General features: G+C 36.0%; 1 protein-coding gene across 1 annotated transcript in view; it reads left to right on the top strand.

The window, feature by feature from the left end:
• LOC150016906 (uncharacterized) overlaps positions 1–24796 on the top strand; it is a 28973-nt gene extending 4177 nt beyond the window's left edge. The window contains 6 exon segments of the mRNA XM_090268364.1: positions 7458–7583; positions 15167–15423; positions 19929–20046; positions 21388–21615; positions 22401–22616; positions 24641–24796. Coding sequence (XP_090124490.1) covers positions 7458–7583; positions 15167–15423; positions 19929–20046; positions 21388–21615; positions 22401–22616; positions 24641–24796 — 1101 coding nt within the window.
• The last annotated feature ends 1827 nt before the right edge of the window (positions 24797–26623 follow it).

The following is a 26623-nucleotide window of genomic DNA, read 5'->3' as shown; positions in this document are numbered from 1 at the left end:
AATATTATTCAGCCTTTAAAAAGAAGGGGCCCTGGCTGCTGTGGCTCAGTGGATTGAGCGTCGGCCTGCGAGCCAAGTGTCGCTGGTTCGATTCCCAGTCAGGACACATGACTAGGTTGCACGTCAGGTCCCCAGTTGGGGGCGCGAGTGAGAGGCAACCACACAGTGATGTTTCTCTCCCTCTCTTTCTCCTTTCCCCTCTCTCTAAAAATAAAATAAACAAACAAATAAATTAAAAAAAAAAAAAGGATATCTTGCCATCTTAAAAACATGGATGAACCTGGAGGACATTATGCTAAGTGCAATAAGCTAGATAAAGAAAGAGAAATACTTCATGATCTCACTTATTTGTAAAATTTAAAATAGTCAAACTCAGAAGCAAAGAGTAGAATGGTGGTTTTCAGAGGCAGAAGGGAGAGAGAAATGGAGAGGTTGGCCAAAGGATATGATTTTAGTTGTGCAAGATGAGTAAGTTCTGGCGATCTATTTTACAGCAATGTGTGTATAGTTAACAATATTGTATTTTATACTTGAAATTTGCTAAGAGGGTGGATTTTAAGTGTCACCACAAATAAGAACGGAAGAAAAAAAGAAAATGATAACTGTGTGAGGTGATGAATATGTACATTAGCTTGATTGTGTGGACTATTTCACCATGTATACATATACTGAAACATCATCACACACTTTACATGTAATTTTTATTTTTAATTATACCTCAATAAAGATGGGAAAAGAGTAAATGATATAATGCAAAGGACAGTGCCCAATATTTAGTAATTGAACTTTCAAGTACATAAATGCTCATGGATCCCTTCAAAAATTAAAAATTTATTTCGCCATTTTTCACATCATGTGGTAAGAACACAATAAAAATACAATTTAATATTGGTACATTATACAATTATAAATTTTATATTAATAAAGTCACTATAATCTTATTTTCAACATGTCCTTATTTAACTATGAACTTTATTTTAAGTCAATTATAAAACAAGAAACTTGAATTATAACTATAACACAGCACCATAAAATTGCTCTTGTCATCCTGGTATTGGGACAGGCCCTGGAGCCTCTGCTATTGAGCATTAGCCTTCTTGGTTACTGGGCTGCATGGTGTGCAGCGAGAGATGGGGGTGTGGGGGGTCAAGGCAGCTGATACATTATAAGCCTATATGGAAATTCTGTTTGACCATCTGGGATCACTTTTTTTTCCTTTGAAGAGATAACTATTCTGAACTAAGTGTATAGGCTTTATGTCCATGTATTTAATACTTGGGTATTTAAAAAATTACATAAATGATATTCTATAGACATAACTTTATGTCTTTCTATTTTCATTCAATCCTATGTTTCTGAGAGTTGTTCTTTCTGACTCACATAAATTTAGTCTGTGCATGTTAACTGCTACATGGAATTCCATGAGAAATTACATCAGTATATCAGTTTTTATACATTTTAATTGTGCAGTTTTATGCATTTTAATTTTTATTATCTAAATGAGATTCTTATATAAAGAGTTTATACAGCATTTCTCTTTGTCCATATCTTCTGAACTATGAAATAAGAAAAGTTTTCAAGCTGTATCTGAAAGAACTTATCTAGAAAAATAAATTACAGGTTGACTATTTTTCATTTCTATAAATTACAAGTAATTAGATATAATTATATTTTTCTTTTTATTTTGGTGTTTGGAATCTTAGCAATATTGCGATATACTAAATAAAACATTTAGCCTATTTTAATTAATTCACTCTTTTGTTGTAGACCTCAGGCATACTCAAGTTATTCATACTTAGTTCATTGTACATGATCATCCCTTGTGCAAGGCCCTTCTCACTTTATTTTTCTCCATTATCTCCGTTCTCTCTCTGAACATATATGCATCTTCTAAAAACATGTAGTTTTATGATTTTTAAAAAATGTTCTACATAGAAAAGAACTACAAAATGTATACATACAGGTTAGATAATAAAACAGATAGCGATGAACCCACCACCTAGTTTCATACATTGCCAGTAGCTTACAGGTTTCCTGTGTTCCTTCCTGACTGAGTCCTTTTCCTTCTACCTAAATTTCAAAATAGTAGATACTTTGAATTTTGTGTTAATCATGCTCTTGCTTCTTTTCCTAGTTTTATCACTCATATATATATATCCATGATCAATGTTAATTTATGTTTTAAAAGTTTATATGACTAGAAAAAAATGATAATACAAAAAAAATTTATATGAATTGAAATTATACTGTTTTTATTCTTTTAAGACTCGATGCTTTTTGCTTACTGAGATTTGTGTTGGTATTACTCAATAATTTCCATTATTTTGTAGTATTCTAATGTACAAATATATTATTGTGCTCATTTTTTTCTTTTTCAAATAATGATGATAATCCTTTTTCTTAAATGGAAAGGCTAGTCCATTTGTATGTATTGACATTACTGGTTATTTGTATATATTTCTACCATCATATTATATGTATCCTATTTGTCCTGTTTTTTTCCTGTTTCCTTAATCCTTGCCCCTTTCTATCATGCTAAAAACTGATTATGTTTTTGGTTTGTTGTGTTGTATTTGTTTTATTTTTTTCATTCCATTTTTTCCTTTTCTAATAGTTTAGAAGTTATATGCTATATGGCTATTGTTTTAGTGGTTTTATCAATGGTTTTAACATATATACTTAACTAACTTAACTGGAATCCTTGTTACTCCTGAGTAATCTGAAAGTTTTATAGTGCTTTAAACTGTTTTTTCCCCTTCAATATGTGTGTGTGTATAAAAAAAAATATATATTTTTGGTTCTCTCCTTTATTTTCAACCCTATAAATCAGATTCTTAAAATTAATTAATGCTTAGTTAAATATACCCACATATTTACTATTAATTTTTGTTGTCTGTTCTTTCTCATATTTCAGACTTTGTCAGTTCCTTTCCTTTCTATGAGGAATACATTCTTTAGAATTGATTTTTACTTTTAAGTTTTTCTACTTATTGATTTTAGAAAGAGGGAGGAAGGAGGAGGGAGAGAGAAACAGAGAGAAACATTGATTTATTGTTCTACTTAGTTATGCATTCATTGGTTGATTCTTGTATGTGTGCTCACTGGAGATCAAACCCGCAACATTGGGGTACGGGGATGATGCTCTAACCAACTTAGCTACCTGGCCAGACTAGAATTTTCTTAAATAAGGGCCTATTGGTGGTAAGTTCAGTTTTTGTTTGTCTAAAATGTCTTTATTCTACTCTTAATCTAAAACCATAATGTCACTCAGTATACAATTATAGTTGACAGTTACCATTTTTCCTTGATTTGAAGAAACACTACTTTTTAATGCACCATTATGAAATTTTAAAGTTTCTAGCTAAACTATCCACAATATGAAATGGCATTAACTTTTAGATGCATCCCAATTGCAGAAATGTGAAAATTTGTGGCTCTTAAGAGTCAATGAAATGTGATCTATTTTTCCTAGTACGTTACAGATATCATTTTGTTGTTTTCTAGCTTCCGTGTTACTGTTGAGAAGTCATTCACCAGTCCAATTGCTATTCTTTTAATTATCTGTCCTTTCTAATATCTGCTTTTTAGATCTCTAAACTGCAGTTTCATTATGAGTGTGTAGGTAAATAATTCTTTTTTTTTACTCTTCTTGGGATTTTCTAGGCCACTTATATTAGTATCTTTTAGCAATTCTGTACAATTCTCAGACATTCTTTATTCACATATTGCCTACATCCCATTCTCTGAATTATAGCCTTCTTGGGCTCCAATTAGACATATGATAGACTTATTTTATTCTGTGTGTCCTTAAACTCTCTTTCATATTTATCATTTATTTTTTCTATGTGTTGTCTTCTTGATAAATTCTTCATACTTATATTTATTTTCAAATTTTTATTTATTGATTTTAGAGCAAGGAGGAGAGAGAGAGAAGCATTGATTTGTTGTTCCACTTTATGTATTCATTGGTATGTGCCCTGACCAAGGATCAAACCTGCAACCTTGATGTATGGAGATGATGCTCTAACCAACTGAGTACCTGGGCAGGGCTTCATACTTATCTTTTAAGATTCACTTATTCTTTAGCTTTAAGGTGGCCATTCAATTTTTAAATTTAAATTTTTATACTTATCATTTCTAGAAGTCTTATTTGGTTGTTTTTCTACTATGTTTATTCTTGGTGGTCTCTTGTGACTTACTCATATTTTTAAAGTTCTGTTTTATTTCTTTAAACATTTTGTGATTATTTTGTATTCTCTTGTGCAAGTCTTTGTTCCTAGTATCTTAGTAGGCGTATATTCTAAAGTATGATAACTGTAGAAAAGTATTTTTTCTCTAGTCCATTAAGCACCATGTGATGCATTTATACACTTTTTAGATTTAGTTTAATACATTTTTCTTGGTTTCACTTGAATCATGTAAATTTTGTTCATGCCAAAAGTTATAATAATTACAATGCAGAACATTGAACATCCTCTTGACGGGGGGGGGGTGGTACTATAATACAGGTAAATACCTCCTAATTTTTACCCTCAGGTGTGGAAGAAACAAAATTGAGATTGATTTACTGAAATCAGGGTTTGTTTGTTTTTTAAGTATATTTTATTGGTTATGTTGTTACAGTAGTCCCAGTTTTTTTTCCCCTTTGCTCCCCTCTGCTCAGTACCCCCCTTCCCTCCAGCAATCCCACCATCCTTAGTTCATGTCCATGAGTCAGGCATATAAGTTCTTTGGCTTCACCCTTTCCTATATTATTCTTAACTTCCCCCTGTCTATTTTGTACAAACCAATTATGCTTCTTAATCCCTGCACCATTTCCCCATTTCTCCTCCTTCCCCCTCCCAGCTAATAACCCTGCAAATGATCCCCACACCTATGATTCTGTTCCTGCTGTGGTTGTTTGCTTAGTTTGTTTTTGTTTCTTAGATTCAGTTGTTGATAGTTGTGAGTTTGTTGTCATTTTAATGTTCATAGTTTTGATCATGTTTTTCTTAAATAAGTGCCTTTAACATTTCATATAATAAGGGCTTGGTGATGATGAACTCTAGCTTTACCTTGTCTGGGAAGCACTTTATCTGCCCTTCCATTCCAAATGATAGCCTTGCTGGATAGAGTAATCCTGGTTGCAGGTTGCCTTTCATCACTTTGAATACTGCTTGCCAGTCCCTTCCTGCCTGCAAAGTGTCCTCTGAGAAATCCGCCGATAGTCCTATAGGCACCCCTTTGTAGCTAACTCTCTGCTTTTCTCTTGTTGCTTTTAAGATTCTCTCTTTATCTTTTACTTTGGCATTTTAATTATGATGTATCTTGTGGTCGTCCTCTTTGGGTCTAGCTTATTTGGGACTCTCTTTGCTTCTTGTACTTGTATGTCTGTTTTCCTTTCTTGCTCTTCCTCTTCTCCCCAGGCACCCTTATAATTTGGATATTGGCATGTTTAAAGTTGTCCCAGAGGTTCCTCAGCCTCTCCTCATTTTTATCAATTCTTGTTTCCTTATTCTGTACTGGTTGACTGTTTTTTTCTTCCTATGTTCCAAATGATTGATATGAACCCTGGTTTCCTTCCCTTCACCATTGGTTTTGTGTGGATTTTTCTTCATTTCATTTAGCATAGCCTTCACTTCTTCCCTTATGTGTTTGCCGTACTTAAGCATATCTGTCAAGCCTGTGAGCATCTTTATCACCAGTGTTTTGAACTCTGTGTCTGTTAGGTTGGCTATCTCCTCATCTGCTAGTTTGGCCATCTACTCGTCACTTAGTTCTCCCACAGGATTCGTTCCCTCTTTTGGGCCACACTTCTCTGTCTCCTCATCTTGACAGGCTTCTGTGTTTATTTGCTTGTGTGTCTTAGGTAGAGCTGTCGCACCTGTGACATTTTAAGGGGTGGCGCCTTAGGTAATCGTCATACAGGTGACCTGTTTCACTACGTTGTGGCGCTGCATGTGGGGGAGTGGTCTGAGAGGGAACAATGCCACTTGCCCAGCACTCTCCCCTTTTCCAGGCACTTCTCCCACTTCGTTTGGGACTGGCATCTCTAGCTGTTGCCCTGGCCATCGTTCCCAGAGTGGTTGGGTCTACGGACATTCTAGGACCACGGGGGTCCTTTAAACAAGTGGACTCTGCAGAGAGACCAGCAGTTTCTTCTTTCGCCCCAACCCCCATTGGTTTGCACAGTCAGAAGCAATACGGGTTTATTTTCCCCAGCGCTAGAACTGTGAGCTGTATAGTCTGGTCTGTTTCTGGGAGAGCTCCCCAGGTGCCTCTCTGTACTTTTTTTTCTTTAAGATTTATTTATTTTCAGAGAGAGGGATAGGGAGGGAGAAAGAGAGGGAGAGAAATATTAATGTGTGGCTGCCTCTGGTGTGCCCCCAACTGGGGATCTGGCCTGCAACCCAGGCATGTGCCCTGACTAGGAATCGAACCAGTGACCTCTTGGTTCACAGGCCAGCATTCAATGCACTGAGCCACACCAGCCAGGGCCCTCCCTACTTTTTAAAATGTGACTGCGCTTTCTGGCAGCCTGCCGCTGCCGCCACCACCACACCGTGTCCTCTCCACCCCAGCTCCACCCCTCCTACCTGTCTGGATGAGTATTTCTTCTTTATATCTTTGTTTGTTGGACTTCTCTGAAGCTTGGCTTTCTGAAACTTCTGGTTGTCTCTAGTTTAGAGGTAGTTGTATTCCTTCTTAGTTGTGGAGGGAGACCCAACATGTCTTTCTAGGCCTCCATCTTGGCTGGAAGTCCTGTTTTTTGTTGTTGTTTATTTTATCCTCCCCTGAGAACATGTTTATTGATTTTAGAGAAAGAGGAAGGGAGGGAAAGAGAGGGAGAGAAACATCGATGTGAGAGAGAAGCATTGATTGGTTGCCTTTCCTACATGCCCAACTAGAACCAAATCTGCACCCTAGGCACATGAGCCCTGACTGGGAATCAAACCCACAACCTTTCCTCTCCTGGGATGACGCTCCAACCAACTGAGCCACGCTGGCCAGTGCTGAAATCAGGTTTTTTAAAAAATCAATTTTGTTTGATAATAATATATAGGAATTACTTTGTAACCAAAAAATAAAAAATTAGTGGTAAATTTTTTATCAATGACCCTCTAATAGTTCAAGTTTTTATAAAAGTTCTATTAGATGTGAATTAAATTTCCCCCCAGATTTTGTTTATTCTCTTGATTTCTATACTCTCAGAAATAAAGTCTATTTAAAATGTGCTGCATTTACTTATGGCTGGTGTTTTAAATAAGTTGTCAGATAAGAATTCTAAAGAAAAAAGTAAAGTAGCCTTTTAAGTCAACATGTTACTTGCTATTTTCCTCAGACCTATTGTGTTTGTTAGGATATCACCTTAAAATGAATGTTTTAGAGTTTTATCTATTTAGAACTGCTTATTTGTGTTTGTGTGGGTTTTGATTTACAGAGTACATGTTTAGTTTATTTGCAATTTCTCTTTGTAGGCTTGTTTTGATCCACCTCTTGAATTGGTTTCCACCAGAAACCCAATTATGTACAACAAAAGAGCAACTGACCCAGTCCATCCTGACCTTGCTGGCCTGGTGAAAAACAAGAATCTTTTAGCTGAGGTATATGGATTATCTGAAAATAAAACACTATGGGAAAGTATACGCTCTATAAAAGTAGGGGAAAACATTTTGATAAAGGGCTTGAAGTATTAATTCAGTTTTGCCTTTTTCTCAATATTAAATTCTCTTATTACTGAGGAGCATTTAGACCTAAATCTGTCTTTTGCCAGAGAAATCCCTTTGAAGATGGTACACAGTTAAGTGCTTTCAAGTTGACTGTCAAATGCTAGGATTTTAGAAAATTGCTTGTTAACTGCCATGCTCAAAATTTATATAATAATAAGTTACATATATTAAGTATTTTTAATGGGAAGGATGAGTTCCCATTTTTAATGTAGCATCAAGTGGCAAATATCTACCAGTCTTATTTAATAGTTGATGAAATATCTGGGTAACATCAACAGATGAAAAAGAAACCACATTTGTAGAAAACGCCTTGACTTTTATTCCCTGTGATGAACTAGTGAGTGCTTGTAAGCATTTTTTAGTTGAGCCCAAGTACATCCGGGTATTTGTTGCAGAAGACAGTATTATGGGTAAACATGGTTGGAGGCCAAAGGCCATAGGCACTGTTAACAGTACTGTGGTGTGGTTGTTTATGTCTGCACTGCCTCTGTGGTTACCTGTAAGTAAAATGTTCTGAATGCTTGCATTGTGGGTCACTGACCAATTCCTTGAATAGGGAGCTATCTATTATATCTGCATTAGTTTTCTACAGCTGACATAACAAAGTACCACGGACTGGGTGGCTTAAACTACAGAAATTTATTTTCTCACAGTTCTGAAGGCTAAAAGTCCAAAACGAGTTGTCAACATGATTGGTTTTGTCTTTTTTAAATGTTTAGCCCAACTTTATTGTCAAATAATTGACATGTAACATTGTATAAACTTAAGGTGTACAACGTGATGATTTGATATATGTATGTATTATGAAATGATCACCACAGTAAGGTTAATTAATACTTTCATCACCTCGCTTAATTACTGTATGCATGTGTGTGTCGAAAAGGTTGGTTTCGTCTGAGCCCTCTTTTCTTGGCATGTTAGATGGCCATTTATTTTCTGTGTCTTCACGTGGCCTTCCCTCTGAAACTGTTCCTTTCCAAGTTTTCTGTTCTTATAAGAACATCATAATATTGGATTAGGACTCACCCTAAAGATTTCTTAACTTAATTTCCTCTTTAAAGACCCTATCCTCAAATATGGTCACAGTCTGAGGTATGGGGGGATGGTGTTAGGTCTTAAACATATGAATTTTAACCTTTAAAGCAATTATCCACATGTATGTAAATCATTTGGTAACTATAAGTATTTTAAATCTATTTGTCAAAGCAGGTATCTAAAAGGCTCTACGAAGTTCTCATTTTGACTTGGTTTTAGCTACTATATATATTAAAAAGCATTCCATAGCTCATATTGGTGTTCTCTGAATTTTAATAAAAATTGGTGGCAGTTATTGCATGATTTTCCTGTGTTAAAATTTTTTATTTTTGTTTTTTTTAAAAGACTAGTGGCTTTCCAGGTGTGGCTCACTCGATTGGAGCATTGTCCCATAACTGAAAGGTTACAGGTTCAATTCCCTGTCAGGCAGAGCACATATTTAGGTTGTGGGTTTCATCCCCGGTGTGGGTGTGTATGGGAGGCAAACAGTTGATATTTCTCTCTAACATCAATGTTTCTTTCTCTCCCTTGCTCATTCTCTAAAAGAAATGGGGGGAAGAATATCCTCAGGTGAGGATAAAAATAAAAAATATATATAAGAGCCTAGTGATTTCAGCAGAATACCTTCAGCATGAGTCATCTTTTTCTATCCAATAACCTGTTATTTAGTTCTACAGAAACACAATTGTCTTGATAAGGCAGTCTTTCTTTCACTGCATACATTTAAATATTTTTGTTATAATTAAGTTTATCTCTTTGTGGAACATACAAAAATAACTATCATATGTTTCTTCCCAATAATGGAGAAACAGGTGCAAGAGAGTTGTATCTAAGAAAAGCCAGCTATAGAAGGGATGAATATTAAAGTGTTCAGGTGGTGATTGTGTTGGCTAGTGTAGACATCATGATATTGAGCTAAAAATCTTGCACAGTGCTAGATGGGCTGCTGTAATAATAAATGGGTTAAACAACTTGTAAAAAATATTACTGATAACATGTATAAAAAGGCCTAGTGTCTTAGATTTAAGATAAACTTAATGCATTTTGCCAGCAATTTTAAATTTGATTTTCATGATGACTTTGGTGAGGGCAATATGACTTGGTTTATGCATGTAAGATGTTTTTCTTCCCTTAATATAGTAATAAGACAAATAGTAGAAAGTCGGTAGATACAGTGAGCTCTGGAGGAGATGAATGCAGGCAATATAAATTTTGCAGCTAAAGAAAAATATATGTCAGCACCAGTTATTATTAATTTTAATTGAGATAATTGTAGATTCACTTGTGATTTTAAGAAATGGTAGAGAGAACCATTGTATACTTTGCCCAGTTTCTTCTAATAGTCAAATTTTGCAAAACTATGGCATTATGTAACAGCCTGAATATTAACATTGACACAATACAATCCACCGATCTTATTCAGATTGTCCCAATTTCACTTGTACTCCTTTGTGTGTTTGTCTGTATTATGTTCTAAACAATCCTGACACTAAACAGTTAGTTTCAACACCACTAAGATCCTCTTGTTGATATTTTATATCCACACCCACTTGCTTTTCACCCTCAGCCCTTAGCAACCACTAATCTCTCCTCCTTTCCTAAAATGTCATTTCAAAATGTTGTATACTCAAAATGATAAACATAGTGTCACCATATGACCCAGAAATCCCTGGTCCTAGGTAGATACACAAGAGAGTTGAAATATATATTCACATAAAAACTTGTAAATGAATATTCATAGTAGCATTATTCATGGGGCCAAAAAGGGGAAACTACCCAAATGTCCATCAGCTAATGAGTGACTAAGTAAATATGTATGTCCATATAGCAGCATTTTTCTCAACCATAAAAGGGAATGAAGTACTGACTCGTCCTAAAATATGGGTGGGCCCAGAAAACATCATGCTAAGTAAAAATAAACCAATTATAAGAAACAACATACTGTATTTCATTCTTATGAAACATCTAGAATAAGCAAATCCACAGACAGAGAGGCAGTGAGTGGTTGCCAGGGGCTGAGAGGGAGAAGGGTAATGGGAGGTAACTACTGATGGGTCTAGGGCTTCTTTAGGGGATAATGAAAATGTTCCGGAATTGGATCATGGTGATGGTGGCACAACCTGTGAATATACGAAAAACTACTAAGTCGTATGCTTTAAAGGATAAATTTTATGGTATGTGAATTATATCTCAATCTTTTTAAGTGAAAAAAGTTCAATGTGGCTACACAACTCTATGAATATACTAAAAACTGGTTACTTTAAATTGGTGGATTTATGAATGATATCTCAATAAAGCTGTTGTTAAAATGTTATATGAGTAGAATCTTATATATGTAATCTTTTGGGATTGGCTCTTTCACTCAGCGTAATTTCCTGGAGATTTATTCAAGTTGTTGCATGTATTAATAGTTTGGTCCTTTTTATTGCTGAGTTCATGGTATGTATGTATCACAGTTTCTTTAACCATTCACTTGTTGACAGATATCTGGGTTGCTTCCAGTTTTTTGGCTACTACAGATAAAGCATCTATGGACATTCATGTATAGGTTTTTGTGTGAACATAATTTTTCATTTCTCTGGAATAAATCCCTAAAAGTGCAATAGCTGGGTCAGGAGCTAATTGCATGTTTAGTTTTTAAGAAACTGCTGAAGTATTTTCAAGAGTGACTGTACCATTTTACATTCCTTCCAGAAATGTACGAATGACCCAGTTTCTCCGCATTCTTGCCTGCATTTGGTGTTGTTACAATTTTGTATTTAAGATATCTAATACATGTGTAGTGATATCTATCACGTTGTGGCTTTAATTTGCATATCCCTAAAGGCTGATGATGTTAAACATATTTTTATGTGCCTATTTGCCATCCACATACTCCTTCTGATAAAGTTTCTTTTCAAGTCCTTTGCCCACTTTCTAGTTGCATGTTTTCTGAGAGTTTAGAATTGTTTACTCTAGATACAAGTCCTTTGTTGACATTTTTTTTTCAACAGGCTATAGTATATCAGTTTTGGGGGTTTCTTTGACAAAAAATAATACAGCAGTGTTTTAAAATCTGAGATTTTGCAAACTACTGTTTATATGAAGGAAGTAAAAAAATAGAATTGACAAGTGCTCTGGAAGACTAATTGACAAAGTTTGGTCATTAAAAGAAAATTAAACTAGATCTAGAAATCAATATTGTGTGAGTCTGAGACTCTGCTTTAGGTATTTTTCACGAAATATTATCTTAACAATATCCTTCCAATAGGATAACTAAAAATGAGATCTTAAAACATAGTACTTATATCACAGTACAGGGAACCAGGACAACTATATTGCACAACTCCAGGGGGCATTCATTATTTTTATGGTATCTTAGGTGAATGGTAACCACTGTAGTGCAGAAAACCCCTCGCTTAACTGGTTAAAATAATGAAAATAATACTCAAGGATTTTTAACATCTATTGTGATTACCAGAAGTTGGGATCTATTTGATAGGAATGGAATTATAGCAGTCCCTCTCTATATTGCATGTCACTTATCGTGGCCTCATTGTATTGCGGCATTTAAAAAAATATTATATTTAATTATTTATCTCAGATTTTTTGCTATATCGCGGGATTTTGCGGTACTGTATATGTATGTTGTTAAAGTTACATAGGTTTAAGAGTGTAGCATATGTTTAAGAACATAAGTAGTGTTTATAAAAGTGTGGAAAAGGTTAATAAGGGAGTGGGAAAGGTTAATAAGGGATTGGGAACAGTTTATAAGTGTGTGGGAAGGGTTTATAAAGTCTTAAAATATATATAAATACTAAAATAAATGTAAGGTTCCTACTTGGCGGATATTCACCTATTGCGGGGGGAGTCTAGAACGTGATACCCACGATAAGTGAGGGAATACCGTACAGCTTAATGTTTGTTGAGATTTGGCCGTGAGAAAAGTACTAAAAATACTTCAGTTTTTTAAATCTAGTGAACTCTCTTCACATCTCAGATAGAAGGGCAGAATTTTAAAAAATGTTACCCAAATATAATAAAATCATTCACCTCTCAGCAGCTGCACCCTCTGCCTCTTCAATCCTTTTTTTTTTTTTCAGATTTAATGTGTTTTATTGATTAAAATATTACATTTGTGCCAATTTCCCTTCCCTCTGCTCCCTTCCACCCGGTGGCCCCCCTCCCTCCAGTTGTCCCCCCCTTTTAGATTATGTCCATTAGTTGTGCATACAGTTCCTCCCAACCTCTCTCCGTCTATTCCATTCCCTCCTACCTTGATCCCCAATTCCTATATCATTCCCCATTCCCCCTCCCTGTTGACCTCCCCCCAATATGCTTCCCGTACCCACAGTTCCTTTTCCACTCTCGTTGCCTGTTTAGTTTGCCTTTGTTTCATCTCCTTAGCTTCTGTTTTTTAAACCAGTCCCTTTAACATCTCATATAACAGTGGTTTGGATCTAATGAACTCTTTCAGTTTTATTTTGTCCTGGAAACACTTTCTCTGTCCTTCTATTCTGAATGACAGTTTCGCTGGATAGAGTATTCGTGGTTGTAGGTTTTGGATTTTCATTACTTTGAATATTTCTTGCCAGTCCCTTCTTGCCTGTAGGGTTTCCCTTGAGAAGTCTGCTGATAGTCTAATTGGGACCCCTTTGTACATAATTCTTTTCTTCTCTCTTGCTGCTTTTAAGATTCTCTCTTTATCTTTAATTTTTGACATTTTGATTATAATGTGTCTTGGAGTGGTTCTCCCTGGGTCCAGTCTCTTGGGAACTCTCCTTGCTTCCTGGACCTGCATGTCTATTCCCTTCCCCAAGTCTGGGAAGTTCTCCTTTATTATATTTTCACTCAATTTTTCAAGTTCTAGTTCATCTTCCTCATTCTCTGGCAAACCAATGATTCTTATGTTGGGCCTTTTATAGCTGTCCCAGAGGTTTCTGATCCTCTCATTGTTGCTTCCCATTTCCTCTCGCTGCATTGGTTGACTGCTTGTTCCTTCTCCATATTCCAGTTTGTTGAAATGAACTCTGGATTTTTGTTCCTCACCATCTGTCTCGTATGCGGTTTTGTTCCTTTCGTTATGAAAGTTTTTCGCTTCTTTCTTATCTTTTTCCTGCTCTTTTGTGAATTCTGTAAGCCACCTGATAACAATGGCCCAGAACTGAGCCTCTGACAGGTTTCTTATCTGTTCATCTGTCAGGTTCTCTATCTGCTGCCTGGTGAGCTGTGTCACCGGTATTTCTATAGTTGTCTGCCTCATTTTGACAGATGCGTATTGTTTTCTTGGGCCGGCTGTCGGGGGCAGTGCCTGTGTACTCGTAATGACCCAGCGACCAGCGCCGTTTGGCGTCACAAGTCAGTGACCGGCGCCTGTCTGCGACCTATTTCGCAGCCCTGTGGTGCTTTCTTTGGGGGCGGGGGTCCAAAATGGATTCACACAGTTATTCAGCTAGGAGACCGGGATCCGTCCTCCCGCCCCCCTGGGCCTCACTGTTCAAGGCGATGCGGTGGCCGCTCTCCCCAGTGCTGGGTTCGCGCACTGCCAGGGGCTTGACTGCCGCCCGGATTTTTCGCCACCCCGCCGCTCCGCAAACAGCTTTGCCCTCTTTAACTCTTACCTGCCCGAATGGCACCGCTGGTTTATAACTTCATATGTTGGGCTTCCGTGTAGTTTTATTTTCTGGAATTTCTAGTTATCCTTTGTTTTGAAGTAGTTGTATTCCTCTCTAGTTGTAGAGGGAGACTTAGCGTGTCCGTCTAAGCCTCCATCTTGGCCCTCTTCAATCCTTTTTAATTCCTTCCTTCCAATAGCGGCCTTGATGGCTGTCTCGTTTTGCTTCCACTCTCAACAGCCGTCACTCTTGCTTCTCTTCCTTCCTTTATGAACTCTTCTTTCCTTTATTTGCATATACACACACACACACATACACATATACATATACATTTACACACACACACACATATCTGTGATCAATTTAAGATTCACTCTTTCTCCTGACTCTCTCCTCTACCCATTTCTCTGATCAGCCCAAGTAAGGCCAGAAACCAAGTGATACAAACAGTTTGCTCTTTAGAAGAGGGTCCTGTGCACACACACTCCTTTGCCACACATCATAAAACAAAACATCTATGGCCAAAGCATCAAGTATTTCTTTTCTGCTAGGAATTCTAAAATTTGTCATTGGTATAATTTACTCTTGTAACAAGATTTAAACAACTTTAATGTTGATGAAAAAAAATCACTTATTCCAAGCCATATATATCCATTTGATATAGTTTTAAAAATGTATTTAATATTGGAATATACTGTTGGGTTTGAAAGCTTTCATTTTATTGTATGATAATGTGTAACTTAAGTACCCGTAATGACTTAAAATCAAGAATTTTCTAAAACCAAAATTATAAAATGATTTTAAGTAACACTTTCCCTTTCTCACTAGCTAAGAAATCTTCAAAACAAAGTTTTCATAAAAGAAACTTCAGTGCAAGAGATGAAGAGTGAACTAGACAGTTACAAAGAAAATAACGTGAAACAGTCATTCCAGATAATGTCCCTGAAAAATGATATCAAGGACCTAGAGAAGCTTATTGCTTCTCTAAGCAGAATTAAATCTTTGAAAAGCGTCAATGTTCAGAATCTTGAAAGAGCCAACTCGGATCTAAATGAAAAAATTATAGAACTAGAAAACCGTCTAAAGTAGGAAATTATCTTTCCCCTACATTACTTTGTTTTTAATCATTTGCTATGTCATTCAGTCATATGTTAAACATATCTTTAAAGACATAAAATAATGTATTTTTAAAGTACAACCACAACTATAAAGTAAAGGAACTTAAGATGACAAATATCAAATCTTCATAACACAGCATTAATCTTTTCAAACAAGTTGGCTAATAAAGAGCTCCCATGTTTAATTTAAAACATAAAATAATCTCATTGAGAAAAATCAAGACATCATTTGGTTAATAAAGCCTATTCTTCCCCCAAGTTTACACTGTCTTATCTTTGTTTTAAAATTGTAAATTCATAAGAAAATAACACACTTTGTTGTGGGGTAAAAATCTTAGGAACAAATTACAAAAATTCAATTTTTTAATAAACATATTTTTCTTCCCAAAATGTAAACATTCAGTGACTAAAACACAGATTATATTCCAGGTATAGAAACAATAGTAATTCACTTATGAAGGAGGTGCATTTTGGTATATTTAGTGGTAAGATTTTTATTTCTTGTAAGTATAAAGCACTTCAAACAAACTGGGCCATTATTATTTAAAAGTCTACTCCTTCACCCAGTTTCCTTATCTGAGTAAAAACTCATCAATTTCTGTAGAATTTTGGGTATAGGACAAGGCCACAGGAAAGGTATGAAATATCTAGAAGTTATTTGGTAGAAAAAATATTTTCTTGAGACTTGGAGGCAGTCATTCATCACTTTGTGTCTGAAGGCTGTCCTCAGCAAACTCATTTGCTACCATCTTCAGAGTAAAGCACAGGATCCGGGTTTCCAGGAGCTCTGACTGGACCACCGACCAGCAGGACATCCTTGCAGGCTTTCTGCATGCAGTACTGTCTGCACACTGGCATCTAGCCTGAGCCATGAAAGGGAAGACAATGTGGTGGCGCTGGGCTCTGAGAGCCAGGAATTTTCTAGTTTGCTTTCAAACATCATTTGTCTCAACTTGCAAATAGTATATGATGTCCATATTCCTGATTGATCACAGAATTTAAATACAGAATTTCACATAATGCCTGATTCAAGATTATTGTACTTTTAAAGACATTTTTATTGAAATGTTTACATACCATTAAAATTTACCCTTTTAAAGTATACAATTAAGTAGTTTTTAGTATATTCACCACTATCTAATTCCAGAACATTTTTATTCCCTAAATAAACATTCTCCCCATTCCAGTTACTCCCTATTCCACCCTCTCCAGTCTCTGACAACTACCAATCTACTTTTTATCTCTACAGACTTGCCTTTTCTGAATATCTCATATGAATTCAGTTATACAATATATGGCCTCTGTTTAACTTCTTTCACTTAGCACAATGTTCTCATTCATTCATGTTGCAGCATGAATTGTACTTCATTCTTTTTATTGTTTAATAATACTCTATTATATGTGTATACCACATTTTGTTTATCCATTAATCAGATGATGGACACTGGGTTGTTTCCTTTTGGGGGGTTGCTTTATGAATAATGCTGCTATGAACTTTTTGTATGAGTTTTTTATATGACTATATCTTTCATTTTGCTTAGGTATATGCCTTAGGAATAGAATTGCTGAATCATAATGTAACTCAATGTTTAACTTTTTGAAGTTACTAAGGAACTTCCAGGCTGTTTTCCAGGGCAGCTGCACCATTTTAAATTATTGCCAGCAATGCATGAAGATTTCAATTTCTCCATATTTTCACCAACACATCTTATTGTTTATCTTTTTCATTATAGCCATTCTAGCGAAGTCATACCTCATTGTGATTTAATTTGCATGTATATAATGACTAAAGATGTTGAACATATTTTCATGTGCTTATTGGCCACTTGTATATCTTCTTTGTAGAAATATCTATTCAGATCATTGGCCACTTGTAAATTGGGTTATTTGTCTTTTTATTATTGAGTTGTAAGTGTTCTTTGTATATCTGGATACCAGAATCTTATCAAATATATGATTTGCACATACTTTTGTCCTAACTGTAGGCTGTCTTTATTTTTTTATATTTGAGGGAGAGAAACATTGATGTGTGAGAGAAATATCGGCTGGTTGCCTCTCATACTCTCCCAAATGAGGACCTAGCCCACAACCCAGGCATGTGCCCTGACTAAGAATTGAACCGGCGGCCTTTTGATTTACAGGCTGATGCTTAATTCGCTGAGCCACACCAGCAAGGGCTGTGGGCTATCTTTTAATTTTCTTAATGGTGTCCTTTGAAGCACAAAATTTGATAAAGTTTATCTTATTTTTTTTGTCACTTGTGTCATTGATGTCATACCTAAGAAACAACTGCCCAATCCAGAGTTGTGAATATTTACATGTTTTCTTTTAAGAGTTATAGTTTTAGTACTTAAACTTATGTCTTTGATCTATCTTAACTAATTTTTGTATATGGTGTGAGTTAGGGATCCAAATTCATTCTTTTTTATATGAAAACTCGCTAGTTCTCTCAGTAACACTTGCTGAAAAGATTCTTCTTTCTTCCATTGAATTGTCTTGACAATCTTGCAAAATAATTCAGTTGACCATACAAATATGGGTTTGATTCTAGATCCTCAGTTCTGTTCCATTGGTCTGTATGTATATCCTATGCCACCACCATACTGTCTTGATTACTGTAGCTTTGTAGTAAATTTTGAAGTGTTAGTCCTCCAACTTTCTCTTCTTTTTCAAGATTGTTTCAGCTATTCTGAGTCCCTTGCTTTTCTATGTGAATTTTAAGATTAACTTGTCTGTTTCTGCAAAGAAGTAAACTGCATTTTAATAGGAATTTGTTGAACTTGTAGATAAATTTGGGGAGCACTGCCACCTTAATATTAAGTCTTCCAGTCCATGCACACGGGGCATCTTTCTATTATTTAAGTTCTCTTTAATGTCAACAATATTTTATAGTTTTCAGTGTACATGTCTTACCTTTCTTTTATTAAATTTATTTATAAGTATGTTATTCTTTTTTATGCATTGGAAATGGAACTGCTTCCTTCATTTTATTTCAAATTATTCATTTTAAGGAATAGAAATATAATTGATTTTTATATATTGACCTTGTGTTCTGCAACTTGCTGTATTTGTTTGTTAGCTCTAATAGTTGTGTGTGTGTGTGTGTGTGTATTCTTTAGGATTTTCTTTATGCAAGATTATCTTATTTGAAAAGAGATTTACTTCTTCCTTTCTAATCTTGGTGCTTTAATTTATTTTTCTTGACTAATTGCCTTAGCTCAAATCTTCAGTACCATGTTGAATGGAAGTGATGGGAAATAGACATCTTCTTTTGTTCTTGATCTTAGGGGGAAAACTTTCAGTCTTTCACCATTAAGCACAATATGATGGGAGCTTTGAGTCTTTTGTAGATACCTTTTATCAGGTTGAGGTAATTCCCTTCTGTTTCTAATTTGTTGAGTGTTTTATCATGAAAGTGTATTGGATTTTGTAAAATGAGTTTTCTGGGATGATTCTGTTTTTTGTCCTTTATACAATTTGTTATTCTTAGATGTAGTTATTTAGTTGATTACAAAGAGAGGAGATATTTGATCATGGGTCATTGGTTGATAAGAGGAGAAACAAAGTCACGAATTTTCTCTTTTATAATATTAATAATAATTAAGAAACCCATACAATATGAAAATCTCTTGTATTCAAGTAAGTAGGAATACTAGTGTAGACTGTTTTCTATATTGGTTACTACATATATTGATAAGTTGAAGTTTCTTTTGCATTTCCCAAATCACTTTAAATATATATATACAGGAGCCTGAAACTAAGGAAACAAATCTCTACTCAGATTGAGAAATTATTTAAAATCAAAGACCAGCAAGAAAGAGAGTAGGATTTCTCTCTCTCTCTTTCTTTCTTTTTTTTTTCGGTTGTGCAGTGTCTGAAAAAAGAAGGCTGACAAGTGAAGAACTGATTGAAAGCAATTTATCATCCAAGTAAATATCTTCTCAGTGATAAGCTGCCACCTGAAGTTGGTCTATAGTTTTACCTCTGAACAGCTGACCAAGCACTGTGAACTCTAACACAATTTTGAATATAGCTGCAGAGTGAGTCGCCCTGGACTTTTTTGCTTTAGTTTTGTCCTTGGTGCCAACAGGTATGGTAGCTGTATCCCACTCCCACCCTCTCCTCAATTGTGTTAGTACTGAAGGGGGAAGGAAGAACTGGAATCAGTGCTATGGGGTAAATGCTGGAGGATACCCTGGACAAAGGTTTGTTCTTAGGCCATGTCTGTTCCCAGACCCTTCAGCTGTTTTCTCTTTGAAGAGAAAGCTGTCACAATACAATCTAACAAAATTGTTTCAAATGAACTTCAAGACATTAAGCTCTACTAGAGCCATCATACAGAAAAAAGCAATTGAACTTTTTGTCCAACCCAATAAATTTTAAATGGGGACTATTTATCTTCATTACTTTTAATTGAACTTTGAATATTGAGTTGGTTTCATGATACTGTTACCTACTGCTATCTTTGACAGGGTACAAATGGTTGAAAAAGAAAAGGCAGAGCAAAAACCAGAGCTTTTGGAGAAAAAGTTAGCAGGTGCTAATGGACTCACCCCTTATATGAATATGAAAGTGCAACAGAACCCCTGGGCTGCTCCGACTGAAACAGAACCCACGGGCTGTTTAGTTAGAGGCCCGATCGCCCGCCGCCAGAATTATAACTCTGAATACCAGAGTTTGGTGAAAAGAAAAAGAATTGTTTATTTACACAAAGTCCTGCCTCCCCCTCCCAGACCTGGCCAGTCTTAGGAAAGTCAGAAACACCGTTTCCCTACTTCCTAGGCACAGTTCAGCTTTACCAGTAGCTGCCAATCACTCAGTTCCAATTAGGGAGGTCCTTTCTGTGCTGTGGTGCCCTCCAGCTCTCACTGCAGGACCGCCTGGATTCTCAGCCTCCTTGTAAGCTGCCTTCTTCCTGCAAACCGCATGGATCTCCTCTCCTTCTCAAAGCAGCCTGGCAAGAGCCCCTTCTTAAAGTAGCCTGGAGATCCCTTCTCCAAGCCAGATGGAGGGAGCCCACAAGAGCCAGAGAGTGAGGGCGTGAGGGCCAGAGAGAGCCTAAGAGAGAGAGCCTCCTAGAGCCAGAGCCAGCCCAAAAACTGTCCGCAGCTCCTTCTTTCTTCCTCCCTGCCTCCTCTCTCCCCCTGTGTCCTCTCACGCAGTGGGTGTTGCAAACAGTTCTGACCATTCACAGAACCCTAGGTAGGCTCTGTCTGCTGCTTTCGTACCAGCCCACAGTCCAAGATCCCTCCCATCTTCCTGAGTCTTGGAAGTAAAGCGGATCTTTGCAACAATGTATCCAGCCACTAGCTCCAGGCATGCAAGGGCATCGTGAAAGCTGCTTCCTGCTCCCTATCTCCCAGCCGCAGACTCTGGGGTTTGTTTTTGGACTCTCCTGTTTCTGTAACACTTTGATAGAATTGAGATAGGCACAGTTTTTTTTTTTTCATCTTGCTTCTTCCATTTTACTATATCATTAATATTTTCTCTTAGTAGAAATTTTTGAAAACTTGATTTTTAGGGAATCTGTAATCAGTTAAGTCATTTATTCGGTAATTCTTTTTTGATGTTGCATTTTTTAATGTTATAAATGTTATAAGTCTCTTGATGCATGAATCTTTTATCTAAATATTGGGTTATTTCTTTATAATACATTTCTAGAAAAGTTGAGTTTATCTATGCTAGCACTTGGTGTTAATAAAATTGTCTACCTACCTTGTATCATTGTTAGCACTGAGCCATCGCTTATATCATCATATTTTATTTTCTGGATAATTTTATTAGTGCATATATATGTTGAGAAACTATTTTACCTATGTAAGCATCGTTAAGTCTGCAGTTTATCAGTCTAGAGTAGATCTGGTATGCTAAATGTAGAACCCCACCATAAAACACAACTTCTTTATTTCGATACTGTTAATTTCTTCAAAGGAAAACTCCAGGACTAAGAATTCCGTGATAGACAAGAACAGCAAGATGTTTAAACAGCTAGAGAAAGACAATGAGCAACAAACATTATTGAATATTAAGCAGAATTTGCAGATTGCAACAACTCTAAAATTAGAGGGAGAAATTCAGGAACTTCAGGAACAGCTCAGTGATTTGAAATTGTCAAATAAAAATATGAAAACCCAGCTAAGAAGAGTGAATATCCTTAAAGTAAGTAAAGGAAGTTAGGCTTTCAAAAATTTATTTAAGCTTTGGTTTGTTACTATTTTAGCTGCATGTTTCTCACTGAACTTTAAAAAATTAACATTATAATTATTTCACATACATACAAAAGAATAGATATAATATTAAACCATATATAATAATAAAATTTGATGCCTGCTAATCAACATTAATCTTTAAAAAAAAGACTATTATCAATTCCATGGATGCCCCCATGTATTCCCCTCCCCACTCCTCAAAGGTAACTTCTAGATCCCTTGTTATTTATTTTAGTCTTATTTTTGTCTTTCTTATTGGGGTAAGAGTTAAACATTTTAGCTATTTTGTGGGGGTTTTCTTTGACCTCTATTTCAAGCTTCAGTTGTATATTTCAAACATACATTTTTTTTTTGTCTTAAACCACAGGTGCTTTAAATACTTATTGATCGACATTTTTATCAGCAATATTTCTCTTACTTCAGAGCCTCTTATTTTCTCTATTTCTATATTAGCACAGATTGTAAGAATTTTTAGGACACGGACTGCTTGTTAAACCTCTTTAAACCCCAAGTGCCTAGTTTATAAAAGTGTTCAATGACTGTTGGTTATTAATGAGTATGATGGTGGAGAAATGTCCTCTTCATTCATAACTTGTGGAATTTTCTGTCTTTTCCATGTATCTATCTCTTAATAAAATAGAAGCATGAGTTGTCATTCATTATGTTCTGCCTATTATTTAAGAGATCTAATCAGTCATATTTCTTTCTCCCAACCTTAACCTTATACCCTCACAGGACAAAACAATTCAGAAACTCAGGCAATCTTTAATAAAAATTGAAGCAATGAAAGGGAAGGCAGTTATGAAAACAGATAACTTGAAAACTACATTAGACTCGGCCAAGCAAGAAGCAAGTTGGGACAAAGACAGGGCCCATCAGATGTTAGATGCTGTCACTCCTGAGCTCTGCACAGCAAAGAGCACACTTGAAGTATCAGGATGACCACAAGAGGTTTTTAAAAAAATTATTATTATCATTTCTATATTAAGAATCTTTAAGTTGAAGTGATAAACACCCACCTCAACATAGGCAAAAGGGAATTTATTGGCTTATGGAATCAAAGGGAGTTAACCAACCAGAGCTCTGGGAGCACAGAGATGCACCTGAGCTCTAGGACAGTGGTTCTCAACCTTCCTAATGCCACGACCCTTTAATACAGTTCCTCATGTTGTGGTGACCCCCAACCATAAAATTATTTTCGTTGCTACTTCATCACTGTAATTTTGCTACTGTTATGAATCGTAATGTAAGTATCTGATATGCAGGATGTATTTTCATTGTTACAAATTGAACATAATTAAAGCATAGTGATTAATCACAAAAACAATATGTAATTATATATGTGTTTCCAATGGTCTTAGGCGACCCCTGTGAGAGGGTCGTTTGACCCCCAAAGAGGTCACGACCCACAGGTTGAGAACCGCTGCTTTAGGAGGAGAACCTGGAAACTTATAAGGTCTTTCTCACCATCTCTTCTTGGATCTCTCTGTGTGACAGCTTGTCTCTCTGACTGAAAACAAGTGTCTTATAGTTAGGAGTTTCTGTGGCAAAAGAGAAAATCCCAACAAAGGGTCTGTATAAGCTCAGCTTAGGACAAATGCCTATCCTTGGTTCACAGTGATGAGGGATGGGATATACAATTATCTTAGCTTAGGTTTGTGTACACATCCTCTGACTAACCAAAGATGGGGAGGGCAGGGATTTGAGAGAATGAAGTCCAGGGCAAACCATGCGTATGGGCCTGGGTCGCTTTCTAGGACAAGAGGCTAGTGCTTCTAACCTTGCTTAGATTTTCTCTATATTCATTAAGCAGGTATTTTAAGAGAATTCTTAAAGGCCTGATAATTTGGGGCTACTGTGGGATTATATATCATACATCCATGTATTAGTTGCTTAAGAAATATGTAACTTTAACCAATTACCTTGTCTTAAAAAATCAAGCCATGATATCATTTTTTCTCTTTTTTAACTTCTGCATATTCACATGCTTGATCGTTTTATTGTTCTCAGTGTCTTATTATATTTTTAGTTATATCTCTTCTCCTTTGGACACGCTGTAGTTTACTCTTCATTTCTGAGAAGATTTTGTCTTATTCTTTCCTAAGTTTAATCATCCTATCTTTATCCATGAGGCATCTTAGAATTTTTTTTGTCCATTCCTATTCTGAAATATTACATTTAGAAAGGTGTTTTTTATCCCATGTCTGAAAATCCTTGTCCAATTGATATTTAATTCATATCAGGAGTTGTGTCAAACATGTTTCCCCTGCTTCACTGCTGTGTTTTTGGGGAGAGTGTTTTCATCACCTGAACAGCTTGGATGATACTGCCTTTCTGTTTTCTTCTAGGCCCATTTATTTTCCTTCCCCATTTGCCAGTGCTCTGATCCATCAGGTCTCAGACTTGTTCTTTGTACTGTTATTTCCCCACTTATGCATTGTCCTGTTTCTGGGACACCAGTGGAAACCAGCTACAACCTCCAGCATGGGCTCTGGGACTACCTCTGCTGGCTTAGGATATTTGTTTCTCCACTTACATGCAAACTGAAGTCTGTGGTATTTTCTATGTATTTTTTAGGCATAATTTATTAATGTTTTTATCTGCTTTCCTTGTTGATCACTATGGTTTTAAAAGGGTGGGTAGAGAGAGATGTATTTAGGAGACTACTGTTATCACACAGCAAATCAGAAGTTCAAAAAAATTACCTTATGGATGAAAAACAAGCAGCAATAAAATCAGGTGTAGTTTTTAGAAGTGTAAAATAAGAAAAAAATCTTAAAATTAAAGAAAAGTTTAAATAAAGACTTCTTGTAATAGAAGAGACCATTTTTCTAGCTTAAAATATTTAAATACAGAATGTTACATTTCACAAATAAATGCTTAATAAGACTGCATTTCTCATGCCAATTTCATTGTACACAATAAGAAGGTGACCAAAACTAATGCCTTGTTTTTTTTGTGGTGACCCTTTGCAGCGTGTGGACTTTCAAGAAACTATAATGAAGATTTTGGGATTTAACATGAAAACAGCTGACAAAAAATTACACCTAAGGCTTATTATTCAAACTTATGAAACATCTAACAAATCAAAGATTGCTTCTGATTGTGAGACTGGACAGAATAATGCATAAAAAAGTCCTGCCTTCTCATTGCTGCCAATAAGAACTTAGCAGATATGGACATTTCCTTTAGCATCTTGAGTATGACTATATGATGAATGAAATGCTTTGGAAAATTTTTACTTGAATCTGTTCTCTCCTTTAATGTTTGGCATTTAACTTTCCTTTGTCATAATCATAAATGTTCTATACATTTATTTATGGTCTAGTCTAGATTGTTACTTGTGATATATAATACCCAATTATATTTATTATTAACTATCTTTTAAGCAGGCTATTAATCAGAACGTGTGTTCTTAGTTGGAATATTTAAATCTCTAACAGCCTATTACTAGAATAAATAATTTATTGAGTATACCCACTTATAAATCTAGGTAAAGTTGTATTCTGTAATTTGAATCTATCTTATCTCTTTGATAACTGAGTGTGAAAATCAGGTATGAAAAATTGAGGGGTAGGAAAGTCATCAAGAATTCTTATAAATGTGCAATAGATAGTATTGTGTTTTTTATTTTCTTAGTATTTAATAGTGTCTACCAGTGTTTGCCTAATAGCAGGCCAATTTCTTAGTTAATGGGCTACTTTTAAATAGTATAATTTCTAATTTATTTCATTTAAAATAGTTAACTGCTCTTCTTCCAAGGGAGTTTTAGATTTATCCAAGATGTCCTCTGTAGGAATAGGTCAGAATCTGGACAGACATGTGGAGACTCAATGTGTGCTGTGGTCATTTAAAAGAATCTCCTCTAGGACTTAGTTTTAGAGGGATCTTTAGGGTGGTAGGAGTTGGGTTACATTGGACCTTATAGTAGTAACACTTTGGAAGAAAATTATTATCTTCAATACTCATTCAAGGTAAAAATGAGAAGCACTTAATTTTTAATCATCATAGCCATGGTTATTTATTTATTTATTTTACTTCTCACCTGAGAATCTGTTTGCTGATTTTAGGAAAAAAAGAGAGGGAAAGAAAGGGAGAAACATTGATTTTTGTTGTCCCACTTATTTATGCATTTATTGGTTGTTCCTTGTATATGTCCTGACTGGGGACCAAACTCGTAACCTTGGCATATCAGGATGATGCTCTAACGAACTGAGCTACCCGGCTAGGACACCACACTTCTCAAACTGAGTGCCAAGGCACTGTGGTGCACTGCAGGTTTCCCAGCATGCCAAGCAGTATTTCAAATTTTAAAGGCAAACAGTGATACGTGACATTTGCCTGCAAAATACTCCAACTATTAGCTCCAATTAGTTTATAGTTTCAACACTGGATCGCTCTTCATTCATTTTACTGACATTTTTTGTGATTGAAACTGCCCAGGGCCTCTCAGGATTTGTAGATTTGTTGCCAGTGGAGGTCCAGCAGTTGGTGGTATCACTACCAGGGAATCCCAGGATCCCTGGCTGCAATGAAAGAAGGTCATTTACTCTTCCTTTCAAGAATATCCTTGGACTGGGAAAAGAGGAGACCCTGCCCAGAGCCTCCACCTGTAGCCCAACCTGCTCAACCACCTTCTTGTTCAGGACTCTCCAGGGTCAGCTGCCTGCTGCAGCCTCAGCACAAGGAGCTGGGGACTGCACTATCCCATGAGCCAGGCAGGCTGTCTCCGCCTTTACCAGAGCTCCTCTTCTCTGAGGAACTGCAAGTACTTCCAGCTCCTAAAAGCAATTTCTCCATGAAGGTCAAGGTGCCAAGCTGTGGCAGTTTCTGAAACAGTCACTTTGTTAGTACATTAAAGGAAAATATTCTGTAAGTAAAAAGAGGCCTTAGTCTTAACGCTCATTTACGAACTGTGTTAGGAACTGCTTGTTGAACGACGGAGCAGTATAAAAGGT

Source organism: Furipterus horrens, unplaced genomic scaffold (assembly GCF_987537825.1).
Source record: "Furipterus horrens unplaced genomic scaffold, mFurHor1.1.pri manual_scaffold_3, whole genome shotgun sequence".
NCBI classification, from domain to species: Eukaryota; Metazoa; Chordata; class Mammalia; order Chiroptera; family Furipteridae; genus Furipterus; species Furipterus horrens.
Note: the sequence above shows the minus strand (reverse complement) of the source record. Positions and strands in the feature narration are given on the sequence as shown.